The sequence below is a fragment of the Exophiala spinifera genome (genome assembly GCF_000836115.1).
Source record: "Exophiala spinifera strain CBS 89968 unplaced genomic scaffold supercont1.1, whole genome shotgun sequence".
NCBI classification, from domain to species: Eukaryota; Fungi; Ascomycota; class Eurotiomycetes; order Chaetothyriales; family Herpotrichiellaceae; genus Exophiala; species Exophiala spinifera.
In genome coordinates this window covers 3795508-3817072 of record NW_015622513.1, presented here as the reverse complement: position 1 = coordinate 3817072, position 21565 = coordinate 3795508, and the positions used below count along the sequence as shown (strand labels likewise).

Sequence of the window (21565 nt, the reverse complement as noted above, 5' to 3'; positions counted from 1 at the left end):
GGGGACAATAGTCTTCCGAGAGTAGCACACTTGCTCCGTATCGATAGGGAGATGGCGCTTTTGCTTAGAGGATTGTACAAGGATTGTATCTATACTATTGTAGCTAGTTGCCGATATCGATAAAGTAAAGTACAGTACAAATTTGTATTCCGTACCAGGTAGATCAGCCAAGCGGCCCAAATGATAACTCATATAGTAAATCTGACAAAGCAACAGAGTAACAGTTTCACTCATACAAGACAAGACTTGCGTCCTTCCATTTCTTCTTTCCAGTCTATTTTCCCCCCCAGAGATGTTGTGACATGATAATGATGATAATGATGATGATGAAAAGAGGTTGGGAAAGTAGCCAATACCTCGGGGCAAACATGACAACGGCCACGGATCAATCTGTGACGGGATGGACCGTAGAGAGATGCCCACGGTTTCTTCTGCATGTGCCCCTTCCATCGCGCGCGCAAACCAAAAGAAAATGGAAAAAAAAAGAAAACCTAGTCGAAAGGGGAGGTATGTCTATATGCTTCGTCGTAGTTCCCATGCTCTTCAGGAGTGGTGATGCTTTCCCACAAATTCCCATGCCCGCGCTGATGTTCCATGCCATAAGAACTCCATACTACCCAATCCAGAGGGCAATCAATACCCGTTTCTGCGAAAAACAAAACTCCCTCGCTTGGTATCATACTGGTGCGAAGGTATCTCAAAGACCAATCACTGAGGAAACAAAGCAGAACACAGTACACAGTACAAGTAGTCAAGGAGAGAAGGGACGGCACCAGGCCGTCCCATTCTATCTCCACTTGTTGTGGCTCATGCCTGCTGTCCGTACTGGATCGTCTTGAGTCGCGGCATTGTGGTGGATGACAACGACTTCGCGCTTGGGCACAGGACGAGGCTCTTTGGGCCCACGTGCATCTCGTCGCGGGTTGTAGTAGACTCTTTCACCCCCGCTGCTCGAGCCGGACGTGCTGTGGTAGTGAGGCATCTTGTCTGCGTGGGTGGTGGTGGTGATGATGATGATCTTTGGTTTCGTGGACGAAGGCTGTCCTTGGTGGGATGGTGACGAGGCTTCGCCGGTCAATGTGAAAGCAGATTTGAGGACGTTGTCGGCGTCGCAAAGTGTTCGAGTGTTATGGGATGTGGTCGCAGACTGGCAGCACAAGTGCAGGATGTTCGGTGCCAGTAAGTATTTCGAGGTGACTCAGAAAAAGCTCAGGCCTCGACCTTCGTGGCGACGAGTTTCTAAAAGTGGTGATGGAGGATGGCCAAAGTGGGGGCGGTCTTCTCAAGAATGTAGCAAAGGGGTCGCTGGGATTTCGCGTGGCCGTTTGTGCGGTGTTTTAATTCTGATTTTTGTTGCACTGGTTGCTGGGTAGAGAGGGATGTGAAATGAGAAGGATGTCGGATTGATTTATAGGATCCAATGCTGAAGAGTCACAGCGTAGGACTCAGGCTCAGCCTGCCCTGGGATGATGATGGAGGATTGCGAGTGTTAGGCAGAGAAGGAGGCTAGCATCAGGCAACTGAACTAAGCCCTGTTCGTGGTCCAGATGACGAGGGCAGCGTAGCGGTAGTACCCGCAGCAAGGCGAGAAGAACAACACTACCGTGAAGACGGAGAACGGGAGGAGTAGGTTTGAAGTGAGGAAGTGGTGCACTGGTGGTGGACTGGTGGTAGCTGGAACCGTAATGGTGGGTGGATGCAAGCAAGAAGGCTGAGGGGACCGGGATCAGGCAGCACACTGGAATGGATCCTCCGTCCTCCCCTGCTCCAGATGAAATTCCAGCCGGGACGGCTTAGTGTATTGTGGAATGAAGCCTCAAGTCATTGGGCAGCCACTTTGTTGACAATCTTGAATCCCTGGGACAGGATTAAGTCAGACGTGCCTCGTTGCCCGTTGCGCCGCGGGTTGGAAATAGAACAGCATGGAACACCCAACTGAGACCTGACAGATTCCTCGTTGCCGGGAGAGTAAACAGAGAAAGGGGCGAGGCAGGATGACGTGCGACAAGCACATCAAGGACCAGGGGATCCGGGGTCAAGGGTTTTTTGGGATGTAGAAGCAGAAAAAGGGTGTGCCGTGTATGCAAGGCGGGCCAACCACGTCCCCCAGAACTCACCTTTGGTCACTGGTCAGTATGAGGCGCTGTCCCAGGGAGCAAGCAACGCTACCAGGTGAATCCGGACTAATGACGGCTAGTGAGGCCTGTCAGAAGCTCGACGGAGAGACCCTGATGCCCACAGCACCAAAAGCACCGCCAGACTCGCCCTATCGTAGAGCCAGTGTTCCTGACCAAAGTTCCCACTGACATGGCACGGTTCTCGCCACTCGATCTGAAGAAAGTACAGTACGAGTATTACCGCCGAAGCGTCGCCAGGGGAATTGCCCAAACACCTGCAGCCCGTGGCCGGCCGCTGGGCCATCTGCTTTGAAACGCCCGAAGCGACCGGGCCATCTCACTCACTGTAAGAGGCCGGGCCAAGAGCAATGCGACACGCGGTTTCACAGGCCTCGCAGAGTAAGGGACTCACTCACCTTGCGGGCCACAGTACGGTACATACTGTAGTCGCTGGTCACTGCTGAGCCACGGCCCCAGTGCGCTCGCTGTTCTGCTCCAGCCTGCGCCACATCTCGTGGGTGTTGTTTTTCCCACTCACTTTGGGAGACGTTGGTTGTTGTTCCCCCAGAGCTGCCCATGTTGTCCAGCTGTTGCGTTGCTGTACGGCCGAGCCATTGCCTACCAGAGCAGCGGACGAACCGAACACTCTTCGACGTAGTCGATCTCTGTACTTTCTGAGGTTGGTGGGTGTTGTCCTCGACGCCCAACTGTGGATGCGCCCGGTAGTTCAACTGGTCCCAGAGCCCCAGCATCAACGCCACCCATGAACTTCAAGCTGGCGACGTCAACGTCAAAGCATCAGCCTCTACGGAGCACAACAGCCAGGAAGCCGCTTCCCAAGATAAGATTGTCCCACGTCGATCACGTCCGGTTGACCTCAAGGTGAGGCGAGAACCGAAGCGAACTACGCCTGGGTTAGTTCCATCACGTGGAATTGCTCGTCCGCCCCAGGGCAGAAAAGAATACCTCTTGGATGCCGGTGGTAGCCGTGTGATCAAAGGGGGCAATCAGCGAGACACCTATGCAAACTAGGGATTTTGGCAATCTTAATGTCTGCCCATCTGTCCCCGGATTACAGTATGTGAAGCAAACGCGGCGAAAGTGTCGATTTCTGCCCAACGATGGAGCAGATCTGCAGGACTCTGGATCAGACTCCCGCTCATGTGCAACCCTGACTGCTTCTAGCGCAACTCGTGTTCTCGGAAGATTGCGAGAGTTGTCTGGTCGCTCGCGAGCACACAAGCAACAACGACCATGAATGCATGGGCGGCGTAGTTGGTCACACGCGCCGCGCCTTCGATCATGTCCCGATACTCAGTTCAAGGGCTACACTCCTGCGTTACGTGTGTTGCCCTGTCCTGCTGGTCTCAAAACCTAGTCTGAAATAGCGATGCTAGGGACAAAGTACCAGGCGAGTTCGCCTAGCGCAAGCACGGAAACACATGATTCTGCCACCTGCTCGCCTCATGAATTCTTGTGCCGGCTGGAGACGTTGGGAACTCGAAGATGACCATCTATGTGTCGCATCACCTCGAGACCGCTGCATTGGCTTTGAAATCAGACAGAACCTTCGGATATGCTGGGTATGTGGCATGTCTTCCTGAAGAAGACCTTGCCGAAATCCTCCAGTGACCTAGTCAGGATGCCGAAGCCCCAATTCCCTAGCGGCTTTTCATCGTCTAGGACGTGAATGGTCTCTCATGATACCACCACGAGCAACAGAGCAATCCCCTCGGTGCCCAACCGCAGCCATGTTAGGCGATTTTCACCGAGGCAGGATGTCGACCTACTAACATGATACCAAGTATCCGATAAGATCCATTACACTTCCTTCGAAACTGGGGACAATGTGCGCCTTTTCTCGACACTATGACGTCTCCAGGAAGGTATGACATTGATGAGAGGTTTGGGCCTCGCGCTCTCATGAGCTGTAATGACGCTGCCCTGCATGCTTCGAGGCTGTCTCTTCGCCTGGGTGAGGCAGAGGTGGAGAAGGCGTCGTCAGACAACAGTCAACCAGCGCCTGTCGCCAGTCTCGGGGTCGCCTGGCCGGAGCTCTGAGTAGCTGCATTGTTGACCTCACCGGTTGCAGGCTGTTTCCGTAGTCGGACAGAAGCAGCGGTTCTGAAAGCCACGCTTTGTTGCTCTGTTTGGGTCTAGCTTCCATCGACACACCGTCTCGCCGTCCGATTGAGTGCAATGCCTCGTGATTTGACATGATGGTTTCGAGCACCCGCCGTCGGTGCCGTGTGAAAGAGCATCGAGAGCTGCGCCTGTGAACTAATCACGTCATGCAAGCAGCGACTCCTGTCCAATGTCACTGATTGTTACTAGAAAGAAGAAGTTCCCGTACTTTTCGGGACGGACACCTCACGTCAACCGACTATGACAAAATCGAACGGAAGAGCGATGTCCCTTTCCCGAGCTGACTTATGGTGGGCAGTCACTTCAGTTCGGTACGCAGGCTCTGCCTCTAACTGCGACCCACGATAGGTGCTCCTACCTTTCCTCAACATCACGCCGGGTTGTTGTCGCACAAGCACTATCTGTAAGTCTACTCGAAGGTCAGCAACTTTGGGACGCTAAGAGTACACAGGTGGGAAGCTCAAAGGAGCAGTAGAAGCCTTATCATCATGACATTATTTTACATGTATATCGGTCACTAGGATCCGATCTGGACCATATCTCATGATGCCGAAACCCATCTATTCGATGTCCGTATCAAATAATTGCAACTTAAGAGACAACACGACCCGTGCATGTATGCTTTACAAGAATGCAACAAGAGCCAAGAGAAGACCTCCCATCATACCCGCAGCTGGAACCACATAGGTGCCTGCAGCTCCGTTGCCGGTTGAAGATGTGCTGGTGCTGGTTGCAGTCGCCGCGGCAGAACTTGCACTACCGGCAGCGGCTGTCCGTGACGAGATGAATGAAGACGCAGCCGAGTTTGCAACGCTCACGGCGCTTGACTCGGCCGAGCGTGCACTAGAAAGAATGCTGCTGATCTGGCTGTCGACACTGCTCCTCACGGAGGGAGCTTCGCTGGCAGCACTTGAGGCGAGGCTTGAAGCTAGAGATTCGGCGGAAGATTCGATAGAAGCGGCGTCCGACAGGGCGGATGAGACTGCTGACTCCACTTGGGTTGGGACACTGCTGGCGACTGAAGATATCACCGAAGCTGCATCAGAGATGACACTTCCTGCAACAGATGTTCCGTCTCCGATTGCTGAAGTGGCAACTGATAGTGCTGAGCTGACTATTGAACCAATATCTTGAGCGGAGGCGACCGCGGCAAAGGCCACAAATACTGGCTTTGAGAAATGCATGGTTGTTGTCGAAGGAGATTAGCGGATGACAGATATTGATGTCAAGGGAATGACTGGCTGTCTAGTGTATGTCGAACCGAAGGTAGAATGGATCAAGAACTGACGGGAAATGAGTTGTTTGATTGTATCGAAAATGTCCAGCGGGACTGGTGAGAGTATTCTTATAAGTTCTGTTGGGAGTGACTTGTCGAGCGGGCCTGATGAAATCCTTCCTCGGCCTCAGCGTGGGCCAGTGCTGCAGAGGGTTACGTACTCTTACCTGCTGTGCGTGCTGGCTGGTGTTTCGAGTACAAAGGTAGAGACCCTGTCACCCCTGTCACTCCGGCGCCTTTGCGACTCAGCCTCATTGACCGGCCATCAACGTCATTGCGGCCACGCAAGCAATTTACGCCTCAACGGTGGATCATTCAACCCTTGGTGATGATCAGCAGTACTTCGGATCATGCCATGCTTATGGCAGCTTTTGCTACTGCGGATCACTAACTTTTTGTAACTTTTGTTACTATTATTACTCACTCGTTCCTGTACCTCTTTCTGCCAAACGTGCGTCAACCGATCCAAATGGCTCGTGAAGGCTTCAACTCCTACCTTCGGGCAAAGGGTTGACCCTGCAACCGATTCTTTCGCTGCATCTCTTCATGATCTCCTTGCACGCTGCATCTTCCATTCTCTTATCTCCGCTCAAGGGGCTTAATGGCGACATCAGGCCGACTTGTACCGACAAGTCCCTCGACGACGACGCTTGCCTCGACCGCAAGCGTGGAAAGATCACTTTGTTTCGAGCGGATTATACGGTATACCCGAGTCTCTCTGAGAGGTTCTAACGGAAAATGTCACTCAAGAGTCAAGCCTAGATCGGCGCGAAGACCCCCCAACATTTAGGGTGATCAAGGCGATCCATCACTCATTCACTCATTCACCGGTACCCGTACATACTTGGCCCCGGGGTCCCATCGTTGTTAACAATCTAGTCTCTGGATCCCAGGGATTCTGGACCCGATCACTCTTTACTTTTCGCCCCTTGGGCGTTATCGATGACAAGCGCTGCAATTGAACGTCTAGTGTATATACTTATACTCCGTGTGCCGTCGTCCCTATTAATTATTGCGCTCGCGAAGCTTCGATACAATACAATATTGATTTTGGCACTATTCCATCTTCCCTAGCTTACCCCCGGTTCTTATCCATGTACCCGACTTTATCAGTAACTACCGGAGATATACGCATCGCTAGGCCAAAAACGACGAACCCTCAGGGGCTCGATGATTGGGTTTTTGCCCGCTTCAAAAGGCCCAGGTGGAAACAGGGCCCAAAACCATTCCAGTTGCAGGCCATGATTCTCTTAAACCTCTCTTCTTGACAAATTGTCGAGCCGCCTCTTCTCTTTGTCAAAGTCGAGGTTTTATGGTGATGCAGTCAAGCGGGCCATTTTATTGTCGTTACTGACGCATGCATACCACAAGAATTTGATTATCCAGCTCCACCGAGTCGACGGAGTCTCCTTTAGTTAGAGCCTTTGACGGGGAGGGAGGAAATAGGCTATATCACCGACGGCCGGCCCTTCCTATCGCGCCCTAATTCTATCAACTCCGCCCCCATTGCTTATTCTACGTCAGAAGCCCCCGGCCTTCGCAGATGTTGTTTTTCAGCCCTATCGTCCGCCCTCATTCTATGCATTCATGATATGTATGTCTCAATTACAGCGCTTGCACTGATGGTCTGACTCTCTTATGCCAGTGTAGAAGGGCACATTGGCATCTTTTCTAATGCACTCTTTGTCGCTTTCGATAATTCAAAGACGTCGTTGCGTTGCGACAAATGTCCATGTACCGCCGACCGAGGCCCTGAACGATTGACCAATACTGTGGACCAAATGGGCGTCGTTGATACTTCCTCCGAAGACCTGGACGATGAAACTCACCACGCTGTGGCAGATGGGAACGATGGTGAAGCACCGTGGCTACGCGCCCTCCGTCAACAGGAAAGCAACAATGCGCTTGCGCGTACGCCTGTTGACTCGATGCGCCGCGATCTATTTTCCGCCTACCCCCCGGTAGCTGGCAGGCCTTCGATGGAGAGCATCGATGAATGTGAGCGCCACCTCTGCCTCTGCTGCTCCGGCCCCATCTGAATAGGCTCTCATAGTTGACTTGTGCGCAGATGTTTATACTTTTACCAAAGAAGAGCTTTGCCTTCACATCACTCCAGGCATGGAACATCCCACCCTGTCAGTGATGGTGCCTATGGCTATGCAAGATCCAGCTTTGTTCAAGTGCCTCGTCACCGCAGCACAGAGCCTGTTCGAATGGCGCCGAAGCCCGAATCCTAACCAACCCCAAAGATCCAGAGCGCTAATCCTCGCCCAAAACGACGCCCTAAAGGCACTCCGAAAGCGTCTGGCAAAGCCGGGTGCACAATACGACGATGGGCTTATCGTATCCGTCGTGCATCTCATGACCGCGGATGTAGGTGGTTTCTATTACCAAGTACGCTGGTCGCACTGGCTGACATCTCGCAAAAGTCCTCAGCCAGAGACGTACAAGCGCTGAAGATGCACCTCAAGGGTGTAAAACAGATAATCGCCCTCCGAGGTGGCCTGACCGATTCGACGGTGCATCTAGCTCTCAGAGGCCAGATGGCCACGTGAGTGCCCCTAGAGCTCAGGTAGACGCATAGTATTTCTAACATGTCTCAGGACCGAATTTTACATGGCATTGGGTCAATACTTACATATCACCCCCGAAGATCTGAGTGCGGTGCCCATGCAACCCATTAACTACGTCGGCCATCCATTTCCCCCGGACGTTTGCGACTACGTCGCCAAAATGCCTCCTGGGATCGCCGAGGCTGCTCTCACCGGCCAGCTGAGCGTCCGGTGCATGAAGATCCTGTCTGAGCTCGCTCAATGGGCGCCACTGGTCGATCGCACCGATGTTGTCCTTCCCGGGGAAGAGGCAACCGCCAAATACAGCCGGTTATACTGCAAGCCACGCGAGTTTGCTCGTGATGCCATGACATTATGCCTCGATCTCAAGCGGGCCAAGATCCCGCCAGGTCTGGAACATGTCACAATGCTTGGTCTTGCGGCCATTATTCGACATCTCAGTGGAAACCAGCGAACCGATTTCTTCGACCATCTCTTGTTGACTGCACTCTTCGCCAACGTGAAGGCAATTGACACCCCTAGCGTCGCCGAGTCAGAGGTGATTATCTGGGTTGTGCTGGTGATTAAATGGAGGACACAATCTGGTGGAATGTTGCAGAAGTCTGATGAGCTACTCGAGTACGCTCTCAAGTCGTTCCCTGCCACGGGGACGTGGAAGGGCATGACGAAGATATGTCGCAAGTTTTGGTGGTTCGGACGATTCGAAGCTGAATGGAAGATTACCTGGCAACGCGGAGTTGATAAGATGGTTCAGCAATGGAATGAAGAACGGAAACTTCAGTCCGCTAAGAGAGGACGAATCGACCACCAACAGCAACATAAACCATGATTGCAGTCTCCTAGGAGCCTTCCCTTGGTGAGAGTAGATCTGCCTATCGAAGTGAACGGAGCCGGCGCTCACATCGTGTCGACCGAGAGCGGATTCTCCTTTGGGATGCAACTCCTAAAGATCGATTATAAGACAACAACACCGGTACCTGGATACCTGGATACCTGACTACAATAAAATGGTTAGGCCCAAGTCGTTGGCATCGACGGAGAGGCTCTTCCCAGCCATTTCTCTGGTTGAGACTATACTACCTGGATACCTCGAAACGGTCAAGGACCAGTAGACGACATCCAAGCAACAATATTCCTACCCTATGCTCCATTCCTCAGTGGAGCGCGCCTTGGTTCATGTTCACTACGACCATCTCTCCTCCACAGCTGCCCCCTGGCACTTTCGGTCGTGAAGACGACCCTCGAGATTGGCCTGGGCCCTATGATTATTCCGTCGCTGAATTTCCATGGAGCAACCGCTGCATTTTTCTCGAAATGGACTGATTTTGCCGTGAGGGAATATGTTCGAATTGACTATTTTGGTCACAGCCTTGGACTATTGGACTGTGCAGACACTTGCCAAGCAGATCGACAACGTCGCAAGCTGAACATGGCCATGGTTTTTCCCCTCTCGACACTTTCTCGAAATGGAGATGTGGAGGGGCATCGCCTAGTCGAAGAGATATCACCTAGCTGAAGGGACACCCCCTCAGCCTTACCTCATCCTTTGCATTCAGGACCAGAAAAAAGTCAAAGGACAAACGTGTATTAGTATGGTTTGGTTTTCCTATACAGAAACCCCGTCGTTCCGCCTATAAAGGTACGAGATACCGATCAAAAATGGCATACGTTGTGAAAATAAGGTACTTCATAATGTACACGGTGTACATGTACGCAATTGGATACTCAATACATTGGTTCGAGACGGGTAATTTCTTTTCTTTTTCATCAGTTCACGTCACGAGTAGGATACTATCGGACGGACCGGTAAATCTTAGGCTTTCCCACACAGACCGGATTTCATCATTGTCATATGGTTCAAGTGGTCGCTACTTGACATGACTACGTAGGCACCTGTAGCCGGGGTAGGCATCCCTTCGTCGAACAGGCATCTGGTAGGTACCTATCTAGCAGCTATGGGGCGTGTGACATGATCTGACGCATGGCCATGATGCCCGACCTGCCGTGTGTTCCCCTCCGTTCATCCGGTAACCGAGTGAACTGGATGAAAAACATGCTACATGAGTAGGCAGGTAGGCAGGTAGGTACATTCCAGGATATGAAATTTGCCGCCGTTGTGGAATCTCCCCTCTTCCCTTCCTCTGCTCCCCCTTCTTCTCTTGTCGTCGTCGTTGTTCAAGGATCCTCGTGCTCAACCTTCTTGCTGCATGCGCCACAAACGTCAACCGTCAACAATCAAACACAGGCTCCCGGAAAAAAAAAAAGAAATAAACAAAAGCGGCTCAAAATAGTGGTATCTCAGGTGTCGTTAATGGTGGTGGTGGTGGTGGTGGTGGGCTTGGGCCCGTGTGGTATAGTTTTGCACCACCCACAAGTAAGGAAGTAAGCAAAGCACACCCCCTGGTTCCAGTACGCCTGTAAAGGCTAGAGACTAGCTTTGAGAATGAGTCGTCTCCTCCAAACTCCAAGCCTTGACCGAAAGAAGAACGCCGATGGTCCCGAGATGGTAGTGGGTGAGAGAAAAATCCCCGATGGCTCCATTGTCGCTGGCTTGCTAAGTGATGATGATGATGATGATGATGAAAGGGGAAAAAAAAGGGTGCAAAGATCATGTAGATAGTGAGGTAGGTGAGTAGGCGTTAAAGTGAGCCCAGGGTGAATGGACCATTTGTCAGTCATCATGGTCAATTCTTCCCAATTCTTCGTACTGTGACAATGTCGTGGCGTGGCGTGGCGTGGCGTGTTGTGTGTGGTTGGTAACGGGGCGGGACCTTATCGAGTGCAAAAAAGGCAGACGTTCGTCTTCTCCCCCGACCACGATAATATGAATAATGCCTTACCCCTTTTTCCTGTCCCCCGTGGCTCGGGGGTGGTATTATAGCCGAGGTAGGAGAGATATTGGCCGCGAGGCACCGTCTGGATAAAAGTGAATTCGTGACGGAATCATCGAGATCGACTGAGCCGAGTGTTAGAAAATCAAAGGCGTGTGGGTGAGGACATCACCCGCCGTTTACATACTCAAATCTCACAGGCGGCATTCTTCCTCATGGCTTTCGCCAACATCAACTTCCTCATCCACTCGATCCGTTCCTTGGAACTGTCGACGGCGAAATGGTGAGATTTGGAAGAACCACCACTACCACTGGAACTCCCACTCCCGGCAGTCCTATCGAACAGTTTCCGCACCGTGGCCTTGTCATTGTTGTCCGGGATGAGGGAAAAGGCAAACAAGTGCTCGCCGGCAGGTAATTTGCCCTGGCCCAGCAGGCTCTTCTTGAAGGCGGCGCTGAGTTTCGAGCTCGAGGCCTGCGAGTAAGCGTGCAGGGTGTACTCGTCCACGTCGATGCGCTCGAGAGCCTTGGCCGTGGCGTAGTGCGAATCGTGCATGGTGAGCTCGTGCCCGATCAGCGTGCAGTAGTGGTCCTGCCACTCGTGCCGGAGCATGCGGGTCGTCTTGCGCTTGCGCATCCAGCCGTGGTGGTTGGCCAGATCGAGCTCGGTGATGCGTGCCGATTGCCGACTCTTGGTCTTGAATGGTTCCGCGGCGCCGGCGTCGGCGGCGGCAGCAGCAGCAGCAGCAGCAGCTACCTCGTTCTCCTTGACGGGTGGTATCGACGGCGTAAAGGACATTTGGCGGATGTGCCGACGTGGGTGAGGATGAGGAGAAGGTGCATGTGCTGGTGGTGCCGGCTGGGTTGATACGCATCGCTGGATTGGCTCGGGGCTGACGAGGGCAGTGGCGGTGGCTCCGTATCGCATCTCCGGAGGGACGGATTGCGACACGTCTCGTTGACACGGGTCGATGGCCATGGCCGTGATGGGGATGTCGGTCGCTGACATGGGAGTGTCGATGCGGTAGATGTCCGCCGGCGACGCGACGCCGCCATAGTGGTAGGGGTCCCTTTGTAACTGGGCTTTGAGCTGGGCTTGAATTTGTGTGGGCTGGTGGAGGGCCGAGATGGGCGTCCGCGACGGACTCCTCTCGGCTTCTTTGTGGGTGGTAGGGATGGTGAGTTTTGGCAGACCACGAAGATGCTCGTCTAAGTGAGCTGACTTGTTAGCAAAGGACGCCGAAGCAGCAGGCGGCGGCGATGGGTTCGTTGAGGTTGACGGCGAGTGTAAATGCTGGAAGTTGAGAAACTGTCGGACGCTCTCCTGTGGGTCGCGAGGCTGCACCGAACTCAAAGTCTCGGCCGTGATCTTGACGGAAGATGGGCCCAGCACGTCTGAGGAGCCCACCACAGACGGCAAGGCTTCGGACCGGGCCTCGGATATGGGCCGGTGGAGGGTGTCCTCTTCAAAGGCCCGCTGTAGGCGGAGAATCTTGCGTTGCTGTTTCTGCCATTTGGGGCAGTCTTCACCTTTGGAGCACTTGTGCTCCTTTGGTAGCACTTGCTCGATCCCGACGATCGATATCGACTCGGCTGGGGTGACAATGTCGGGCTGTCTCCCCCGCCTCCGTGACCGTGAACGATCGGTGACGACGACTTGACGTTCCTCTGGAAGTGCAGATCGTTGCAGAGCCCGTGGACTTTGGTTCGTCTTGGAGGGTGTCCTTGAGAGAGGAGTCTCCAGTGAGATCATGCTGCTGTTGCGAAGTTGCTGTATGGAGCTCATCACGCGATGTCGTTTGCCGAACGAGCTGATGTCGAGCTCCTTGAGATCCTCAAATTGGAGGTCAATCAGGAGGCTGCCGGAGATGTCGTGAATGAGGAACTTCTCAACCACACTGGTCTCGAAGCCAGCTTCAGCCATCCACTCAGCCACCTGCTTGGGCGTCCAGTCGCGGACCTGAGACTCGTCAAGTTCCGCAACGGCGGTGTTGAGTGCCCCGATGGGTTTCGGAGCGGGTTTCGGTTGCCCGACTGGTGACAAGGCCATGAAGACATCGTCTTCCAGGTTGCTGACTATCTCAGGTGTGCCTCTGAAGAGGTGTGGGCCTTGGGGCCCTACTACTGACTTGTCATCGAAATGGAATTCGAAGCCGCCGAGTCCACCGGTATTGGGAGGCGTAGGTAGGTCGTCAGGACTTGACAGGGTAGATTGACTTTCACTGTCTCCGTCTCCCCATGGGTGCGGCGCAGAGTCAGAGTCTTCTTCGTTGTCCGTGTCGAATATCTCGGTGGCTTCGGAGAGTGGCCGTGGAGCTGGGCTCCGACGATATAGGAACGAAAGGTCGGAATGCTTCTGCAGCATCGCAACCGTCTGCAACGGGGGTCTAGAAAGCGGCGTTGTCCATTCCATACTGAATAACAGTGTGTTGTTCAGCAGGGAGAGGGCCAGTCTGGCGAAGTTTGCAAACCATCAAGCAAAGACGGGGATTCGAGACGGACTCGAGGTATGTATAGAAGTCTTGATGAAAAGCACAAGGCGGGCGGTTACTGGGGATTAACGAGTGTGACGAGCGGAGTATAGACCAGGGTTCGTACAGGGGACGACATGCATGATACTGAAGAACCTCCTGCAGTGGTATGCGTGCGATAGATGTGAAACGCATGGTTAGTAGCCATTCAACGAAACGAATCCCGACGTTGGTTGGTATAGGCCGGCGGCAACATGTCGACGACGTGGAAGAGGCCAATGAATGAGGCTGCTATGAAAAGTACGCGCCGAAGCCATCGAGGCCAGGACAAGGTCGCCTCCACCATGGTGCTTTACTCCCTGCAAGCAATGCAGCGAATGGTGGAGAGATGGATGGTGATGTCGGATGGAGCCAGACACATCCCTCTCTAAGCATTACTGGCATTCGCCAATGGTGTCGACAGTCTTCTATTTCCAAAAATACCCAGCCATTGAGCGGCGACTGGGCCATGCCGTGTCTGGTCTGGCGTTGATCCTGCTGTGTCCTGGAATAGCATCCAGCGCTTCTCACTCGCTCCCCTCTTGCGACTCTGCGGGCACGCGCCGTTTCCCTCTCCCGGTCTGGCTCTTCCCTTTCTTCCTTTACCCGTAGTGTCTCCAAATCGCTCCGGTCCGGGTTGCCCTCTGGAGACTGTTCTGCCGTGGTGAGGCCCGAGGGTCTACTGTGGTCTGCAGACTGTACAGTAGGGAGTCCTCCCCGTCCATGGATCCTCCTCCTCATTTCCCAGCCACCTCGTTCCCATCCTCCCTTTCCAGGCTTTTTTCTTCGCTACCTGTGTGTTTGATTGGCTTCTGACTTGGGAATTAAGAAGATCTTCCTTTTCCCATCCCACCTTTTTGCCTCGTTCCGACTTGCACCTCCTAGAGAATCCAGTCGTACCCTGGACCCGCCCTGGTGAAAGGTGGACCCTGGACAGTACGGTACGTACAATACATACTCGTAGGCTCGTGTGTAGAGCACAAGATGTTCCCCCACACCAGATCACAAGATGTACTGTAGTCAAACGACACATGATCACGACATGGCTCTACACCTGCGTTGCGTCACCAATTTCCACTGCAACAGTTGGAAGAGATCACCTTCAGCTGTGGTTGACCAAGGATACACTGGACCCTCAGACTACCACAGCTCCTGGGAGACTGCTCAGCAGGTCAGCACCTGCTCCTCCCGCAAAAGAATGTCGTCCACCTGCTCACGGACCCTGAGTAACATGGAGTTGACACTTTCTACCCGTCCTTGACCCACACATTTCTCATCTCGTGAATTGTCCACAAATTCAAATGCTCCCACTCGTAGAGTACAATCTCAGGGTCAGGAAAGTTGAAGCCGGAGGTGTTTGAGTTCAGTCAGTGCCATCGGCCCTTACCGGAAGGCCAGTTTTTTAGCAATGAAACAGCGTCTAGATTGGCTGCACTTGGAGGGTCTTATCGAGGCTAGCGTGGGCCTTCCAGGCGAGCTCAACTCGAACCCACTTCCCTTCCCAGACCCTTTTTCGTCCCGCAGGCTCGCAACTGTTGTAACCGAGCTTGTCGTCTCGCTTGTTCGAGACTCTTGGAGACTATTGAACCAGTCGGAACGACTCTGCCTGTGGAAACGCATATGCACGCAAGAACTTTACGAGACTACTGACGTGCACGAGCTTGCTGCCTTGCCGTGTGCGGGAAGAACGTCGTTCGACACTAGCATGTCAGTTGAGAGAAGTGAGCGACGGCGCAAGCTGTTGTGCATGTGTTGACAAGCATGCCCTACCATAGGGTCCAGATTGAGAACATGACAGAGGTATCGTGACAGCACATGGCAGCCACCAAGGCGTGGTGATAGCGGTGGACTCACCGCTACTCACCAACAAAGACCTAAATATCATGCGAGACCTGTACCCGAATAGGTATCTTTTGATTACCATGGTCATAAACGGTCTGAGGTTCTATGCTTTGTGTCCTGGCCGTTGACGTTCTGGTACGTCTTCGGCTTGCATTCGCACCACCTTCGACTGAGTTTGCTTGTCAAGGTGCGGGTCGAACTTCAACGACTCCCCGACTCCTTATTGGGTTTACCAGGACTACTAAGGTCCAACGGTGCATTTGTTCGAACGGGAAGCATTCCTTCCCTTATCCTCCTCCCTGCATATTGCCGGCTGCAACTTTTTAGACTCGCAACGCGGGAAGATGCAGTTTTGCACATGCGGAGAGTCGACTTTGTCTGCTGTGGCGGCAGCATGCTTCCAGTCTGGGGGAGGGTTCAGGCTTCTCAGCCGTCGTTTAAGTTCAGCGTGCAATTTGTTGTAGCATCCTCTAGACTAGCACCACAGGTGTCCTCCGAAGGTGACATGAAGCTGGAGTTGGTGGAATGTGACTGTGATAGTGTTCAAATTTCCATGCATGGAATGCTGGGGAGGGAAGCCAGTCAAAGGGCAGAGGAGGCTGGCAGCCATCACCGACACCCCGGCTCGTTAACCTGGAGGCGTTGGAGGGTATCGTCCAGGTCCCCAGCACAGTGTCACATTGCTAGCATTTAACAGAAGCCTCATGGCGCGCAAACAGGTTAGTAGGCGAGCACAACAGTCGACGGTGAGAATGGCCTTGACTTTCATTGAGGTCAGAACTGCAGGAACAATCGCTGGATGATCAGCGATCGGGGGCGTATTGTTGCGGTTCTGGTGCTCCACAGTGCCCATTTGATCGCCTCGTACGGAGCAGATCAGGTACACAAGTACTGTACCTAGGTATGAACACGAGCATTATCTGTAGCAAAGCAGTTGTGGATGTCATTTAGGCGACGATGCCGTCGCCGAACCTCTCCAGCTTCACGCAGCTCGAATCTTGAGATACTCGCATGGCTAAAAATAAAAGCATCCGTCGATACAGTATGCACAACGCCAGAAGCGAGAGAAATGGTGAGGGGAAATGGCAGCTCCTGTAGTCACCTTGCAGCCTAACTAGTACAGTGCTTGCAGACTGGTCGACGGAGCTTTGTTGGATCGAGACAAGGGCCATGCAGGGAGCAGGAAGCCTTCGACCACTGTCCTCCAGAGAGGTACTTGGGACCCACCGGGCTAATGCACGAGAGCACCCTTGGCATCACGGTTGGTCGCCGTCGCTCCCGCGTCCTTCTCACACCCAGATTGAACCTCACTGATCCCGGAAGAATCACCAGGCACGCAAGGGTAGCTTCAGCACTAGCCATTCACCTCGGACGGTCACCATCCAATCATTGCCTCCAGTCCATGACTTTCCAACACACCATCGGCTGCCTCTCCTGGCCTTTCGCTCCCAACTGCCCCTCCACTGAAAGCTTGCTGGCCGGAGCGGCCTTGAGTTCCGTCCCTTCACCAACCGTCCAGCGTCCTGCCGTGGTAAGGCGGCAGTCGAGAACAGCCCACTGCCGTTCAAGAAAAATGACAGATTTGACACCTGAGGAGAAACACCGTTGTCCCGGAAGTTTTTCAAGCACGGAAAACACATGGTAGCGACATAAGGAATTGTGCCGACTTGACCAATGAGGCACTATACGTTCAACGATGGCTTGCTATTGCGCCAGTCAACGAAAGTCGAATGGATGCACTGGAGATCCCACGAGCCTAATGCCGTACTACTGCATCTACCCGGTGGAGCTTTGAACTGGCGATAAGCTGGGTAAGCGAGTCCTTGCTGGGACAATCCCCCCGCTTCGTACGGTGAGTTATTATACGATGGCGTTCGGCATTCCCAACACGGTACGGATACGGGTGCCCCAGACGACTGCACACGGACCATTATGCGGTGGGCTGCATGTTGTCTGTACGTGGAACATGACCTTGGTTCTGGTAACCCTCGTGATGGAAAGCTTTTCCTAGAGAATGGTACCGGCCGGGTACAACCGTCATGGGCTTGTTGAGAACTAAACCGTCAAGTCGTTTTCACGGCCGAGAAGTGTCTCCCCGGGCCATCTACCTCGTGACCTGTCAAGAAATGGGTCCAGGCCACACGGGCAAAGTGATGCCCTGATGCCTGATGGGCCTGGCTCACTCGGCGGCGACCATTTACTTCCTTGATTAGCAGATTCATGTCAAGAGGCCATTCAGAGGTCGGAACCCGTCGGGGGTTGGTATTGTGTCCACGGCGATCACCCATTCATGAGACCACACTGCACCGAGTGGCTTGACCAGGGGTGTGGACATTGTGCACAGGGGTATCATGCAGGCTGTTCGAGGTCGGCGCTAACTGTCCTGCCTTTAGCACTCGTCGAAGATGTCGAGTCCTAATCTTAGCCTCGAAGCGCCAGCCCACATGGATGTGTCCAATCAGCTATTCAGCCTGCCACACTTCATGCCCATTCATTCTTGCATGCGATGCAGACTATCGGTCGACCGAATTGACTGAGAATTGTCGACTTACCACTACCATGGCCCATTCGACCAGCCTGCTCATTGTTCAATCAATGCAAATGGCCTTCCCCCACACAATATCCCACCAATCCGCAAAGAGGTGCGCCTTCAGACGCAGAATGCGATATTCATAGATACATCACCTCCAGCATGTACCGCGTGTTTCTCTCATTCGCTCTCCAACAGAGAATTGTTCCCTCCCCTCTGGATCTTGCCTGAAGCGACTCGGATGCTCATCCTGACCTGCATAGCCTTACCCTCCAGGATCCAAATATAGATCACTGATCGTGTTGGGAATTTTCCAGACCTCTCATAAACAACATCCTCGGCCAATGTCACCGTGAGTTCCTCCAAGGCAGACCGTTGCCCTCGCTGTTGCTCCCTCACCCCGTCGACGGTACCTCCGAGACGCTCGTGCGAACACTGCTGGACAGTATTCGCGACCACTCCCTAGTAATAATCCTCAACAGCGCAGTTCACGGTTGTTTGTCCTGGTCATTGCCATCCTCGATATCAACGTCCGGTCGTTTGACGTTGTGCGCGCGGAACGACACTTGTACACTCAGTGCCGAACTCCCTGGGGACCCCGAGACACAGCTATGGCCCCGGCGAAGGAGAGAAAGGCTGCACCCATAGCCAAAGCCTCGCCATCTGCAAGTACAAAGTCCTCCAAAATGCACCGGAGGTCGAGGTCTGGTAAGTGCATATCTCCGTCCAGATACCTCATGCTATCTTGCTAAGGTCCTTTCTAGGTTGCTTTACATGTCGCCTTAGACGGAAGAAGTGTGACGAAGCAAAGCCCAAGTGCAAGGCATGTCGAAACTTGGGACTGGATTGTGAGTACAAGCGACCTCACTGGTGGATTAACAATGAAAACCGGAGGCAACAGAAAGAGCACATCAAGACGGTCATCAAGAGGACAAAAACGAACGAAAAAAATGTTGCTGCTCAGAGCGCTTGTATGTCGCTGCCTCTCCTGGTATGCATTCAACTTGAAGCTGACTCCACCGCAGATGGTACTCGAGGGTCTTCCGACGACTCCCCAGAAGATTACGATCCAAACTTTGATCCTTCCTTTGCGACAACGCCCGGTATATTCACTCCGTTTGGACCAGAAGTCTACATGACCCACGACCCATACAGCCAAGGGTTCCCCTGGGAGGTTGATGTCAAGACCGAGATGCATACGTACGTCAACGATGAACTCACTCGACGGGACTCGTCTATATCGACCTTCAGTACCTGGGTGCCCCCTCCACCTCACGCCATGTTGCCGTCGTACACTGGTGATGACTTCACCCAGCCAGAGCTCTATGAGCAAAGACAAGACTCATGGAGTGCCGAGGATCCGGTTTCTTTCAACGTCTTCGACTTCAACCACCTAGGTCGCCAGTCTGGCCCTCAATGCTCCATGATACAGCTTGACGATTGTGACCGTCCGCTCTTCAACCACCTGCTTGACAATGTGCTCCCACTGCTCTTCCCAGTCCTCGAGGCCAACCAGCCCGGCTCGGTGAGAGCAGACGCAGTCCTTCCTGCGCTGGAGAACAACAAGGCGTATCTCCACTCTTGCCTGCTCGCTGCTGCCACCCACATGAAGGACACCCGGACGAGTCTCGGTTCAATGGTCGATGACGAAACCATGCGGCACAGGCTCGCATTCGTCACCATTGTGGTCGATGCTCTGAACAGCGACACACATCACAGCGAGATCCTCGATGCCCTACTCGGCATGATCTCTCTACAGGGCTGCGTCGGGTCCAGCAGCAACCCGGAGAAAGAGCTCATTCCGTGGCACCAACACTTCCAGACAGCTGCCGACATTGTGCAGAAGCTCGAACTCCCGGCTATACTTGAAGGGCTGCACGTTACTGGAGGCCACCCAGCATTCAACATGACGTTGACCGCGTGGATTGACATCCTCGGCGCCACGATGCTAGGTAAGGCCCCACGCTTTTCCAACACCTACCGCAACATGTTCTTCGCCCAGGCCACTTCGGGGCTAGAGGACCTGATGGGCTGCAACGACCTGGTCATGTACCTGCTGTCCGAAGTTGCTTGCCTCGACTCCCTGAAGACGGATGGAAGACTCGACGATATCGCCATTTGTAGCCACATCACCTCTCTCGCGCAGACGTTGGACCAGATCGAACCCGCCGAGGGCCCGCAGATTCCTTATTCCAAGTCCGGGGTGCTCAAACCCAAGCAGCTGACCAAGAACATCACCGCCATCTTCCGCAAAGCCACCCGCGTGTACCTCTGCTCTCTGGTGCCAGAGTACAATCGCCACCAACCAGCGACTGTCAACCTGATCTCCCAGATGTCGGATCTGATGCAGTTCATCCCCTCGGGCCCGAACGGCTTCGACCGCAGCCTCGTGTGGCCCCTGCTGATCTGCGGGGTCAACTCGATCCCAGCGTCGCCCTTCCGCCGAATGCTCGCGGACCGATGCGAGATGCTCGGTGAAGCGGCCGACCACGGATCATTTGGAAGGATGGTCCATCTTCTGCACGAAGTCTGGCGCTGCAACGACGACATGATCCTCTCTGCTGGCGTATGTGAAGCGACCCCCGTCACCGCGGGAAGTCCGGGAGGATCGATATCGACACCAATCGCTGCGTCGGCCACGACTAGCGGCATCAACATCGCCCCCGCGCCGGCACCCGGGCTATCGATGTCGACAACGACGGCTACTAACCCTGCAGCACCGCTTTCGTCTTCTTCTATGACCACGACAACGACAACCACAGCAACCACAGTACCAAGGAACCAGAACGTCCACTGGCGGGACGTGATGCGCCAAATCGGATGGGAATTTCTCTTGATATGAATAGGTATACCGTATCGTACCGTTACCTCTTTTTGGGAGCGGGAGCTTTGGGTTCCGCTATACCACTCGTACAGCAATCAATCGTCACAGCACCTCTCTCACATAGCCTAAATGTCGCCACGCCTTCACCGGGCCCGTCTCTTGAAGAGTATCACCCGCCAATAGGTAGGCCTTGATGGCCTGTCTTCGTTCCTCGCACATAGCAGGTTGGTAGGTGGGTGATACCGAGACGATTTGCTCCGGCGATCGATTCACATCGATAAGGCTCTGACGGCGACGAAAGTGAGTTAGTGTACGAGTGCTGTATCACGCTCCCAACCACCCCCCCAAAAACGGAACCTATCCTACCAGGTCATCGACAACTTTCACTTTTTTCGGCGTCGATATCCAGTAATCTCGAATCACGCCCATCGGTATACAACCTCGTGCTCGCCCTCTCGGACAATTGACCTTTATCAAGCGTTTTTTTGTTCTTGGGTGTGTGTATACCCCGAGGCCACGACCCGGTTTTCTTTTTCCCTTTTTACTTCGAATAATCAGTCGTTTCGTCACCACTCCTTTTTGACGACGATGGCCTCGAATCCCGGCATAATACGGATACACACGAGTATTGTCTAATCTTTTTCTGGAAAAAGGGTTTCTATAATACTTGCGACACACAGTACTTACACTACCCGACTTCCCACGGGGTATTATTTTATCGCTACTGCAGTTTTACACTATCGTTACACCCACCATCCCATTTGCATCCTGGTCTGGTTTGGTCCTGTTTTGGTCTGGTTACACAAAAGCAAATGGTCGAGTCGAAAGCAAGCACCACTGTTGGTAGGTACTCTGGGAGTACCTTACTTTAGTTGGCTGGTGCTTTGTCACCAAGAGAAGCATGGGGGGTTTTTTCT

At 53.4% G+C, this 21565-nt stretch overlaps 5 protein-coding genes across 5 annotated transcripts; 2 read left to right on the top strand and 3 right to left on the bottom strand.

Annotated features, from left to right (window-relative positions):
• Positions 1–787: 787 nt before the first annotated feature.
• Positions 788–2695, bottom strand: PV08_01390 (uncharacterized protein; the record flags this gene model as incomplete). Its single annotated transcript, XM_016375752.1, has 2 exons — positions 788–1147; positions 2534–2695. 2 exons carry the CDS (start codon positions 2693–2695, stop codon positions 788–790), a joined length of 522 nt encoding a protein of 173 aa, XP_016241028.1.
• Positions 2696–4885: 2190 nt separating this feature from the next.
• PV08_01389 (uncharacterized protein) lies at positions 4886–5446 on the bottom strand (the record flags this gene model as incomplete). The annotated part of the gene is made up of 1 exon (XM_016375751.1): positions 4886–5446. One exon carries the CDS (start codon positions 5444–5446, stop codon positions 4886–4888), a length of 561 nt encoding a protein of 186 aa, XP_016241027.1.
• A 1873-nt stretch (positions 5447–7319) lies between these two features.
• Positions 7320–8940, top strand: PV08_01388 (uncharacterized protein; the record flags this gene model as incomplete). The annotated part of the gene is made up of 4 exons (XM_016375750.1): positions 7320–7536; positions 7607–7911; positions 7968–8089; positions 8142–8940. 4 exons carry the CDS (start codon positions 7320–7322, stop codon positions 8938–8940), a joined length of 1443 nt encoding a protein of 480 aa, XP_016241026.1.
• Positions 8941–11129: 2189 nt separating this feature from the next.
• On the bottom strand, positions 11130–13355 carry PV08_01387 (uncharacterized protein; the record flags this gene model as incomplete). The annotated part of the gene is made up of 1 exon (XM_016375749.1): positions 11130–13355. The coding sequence occupies one exon, from the start codon at positions 13353–13355 to the stop codon at positions 11130–11132; it is 2226 nt and encodes a 741-aa protein (XP_016241025.1).
• Positions 13356–18435: 5080 nt separating this feature from the next.
• Positions 18436–20666, top strand: PV08_01386 (uncharacterized protein; the record flags this gene model as incomplete). The annotated part of the gene is made up of 2 exons (XM_016375748.1): positions 18436–18532; positions 18589–20666. 2 exons carry the CDS (start codon positions 18436–18438, stop codon positions 20664–20666), a joined length of 2175 nt encoding a protein of 724 aa, XP_016241024.1.
• Positions 20667–21565: the final 899 nt, after the last annotated feature.